The 796-nt window shown below is 66.6% G+C and overlaps 1 protein-coding gene across 1 annotated transcript in view; it reads right to left on the bottom strand.

Moving 5' to 3' along the window:
- FKBP11 (FK506 binding protein 11, 19 kDa) overlaps window positions 1–796 on the bottom strand; it is a 2405-nt gene that overhangs the window by 273 nt on the left and 1336 nt on the right. The window contains 3 exon segments of the mRNA XM_009883192.1: window positions 1–27; window positions 142–175; window positions 278–365. The exon segment at window positions 1–27 is cut by the window's left edge and continues 22 nt beyond it. Coding sequence (XP_009881494.1) covers window positions 1–27; window positions 142–175; window positions 278–365 — 149 coding nt within the window.

The following is a 796-nucleotide window of genomic DNA, read 5'->3' as shown; positions in this document are numbered from 1 at the left end:
GGGGGGATGATGGCTCTCCGCTTCTCCCTGCCGTGGCAAGAGACCGTCAGCACTGGTGCCCCATGGGGCTGGACCCACGCCAGACCACGGTGGGGATGCTGGGAGGGTGGGTGTCACTGTCTGCCCCCTCGCCTGGCTTACCCCACACACATGTCCAGCAGACTCTGCTCCAGGCCTGCAAGGAGAGGGGGGAGAGGGGTGAGCAGGGATGGCCAGGGGCACCCCGCAGACCATTCAGCCTGGCCAGATCTCGGTTAAACTCCCTGCCCTCGCTCACCAGGGATGACTTGGCGCTTGCCCAGCTCCACCTGGAGCGGGTCCCGGCTCAATGAGGTGTCAATGATCCGGCCATCCTCCAGGCTGCCCTGTGGGGACACATGGGCACTGTCAGCCCTGGGGATGCAGTGGCGGTTCTGCCCCGGAGCTGTCCCCATGTGGGGCCCACCGTCACTCTGGTGCTGGTCCCGTGGCCCCTGCAGAACCATCCCAGTGCCAGTCCCAGTGTCACCCCCGTGCTACCCCCAGTCCTGCCCTGGGGACATCCCCACCCCACTCCCAGTGCCATGGCCATCCCGGGGCAATCCTCATGCTGGTCCTGGTGCCAGTCCCAGTGTCAACCCATGCTCATCCCGGGGCTGCACCCATGTCAGTCCAGTGCCACCCAGGGCCCATCCTGGGGCTGTCCCCATGCCCACTCCAGTACTGACCTATGCCTGTCCCAGTGCCATCCCCATGCCCACCTCGGTACCACCCCGGTGCCACCCCCATGCCAGCTCCTATGCCCACCAGTGCCACC

Source organism: Charadrius vociferus, unplaced genomic scaffold (genome assembly GCF_000708025.1).
Source record: "Charadrius vociferus isolate BGI_N301 unplaced genomic scaffold, ASM70802v2 scaffold564, whole genome shotgun sequence".
NCBI lineage: Eukaryota > Metazoa > Chordata > Aves > Charadriiformes > Charadriidae > Charadrius > Charadrius vociferus.
The sequence above is the reverse complement of the archived record's forward strand: the minus strand, read 5'-3'. Positions and strand labels throughout refer to the sequence as shown.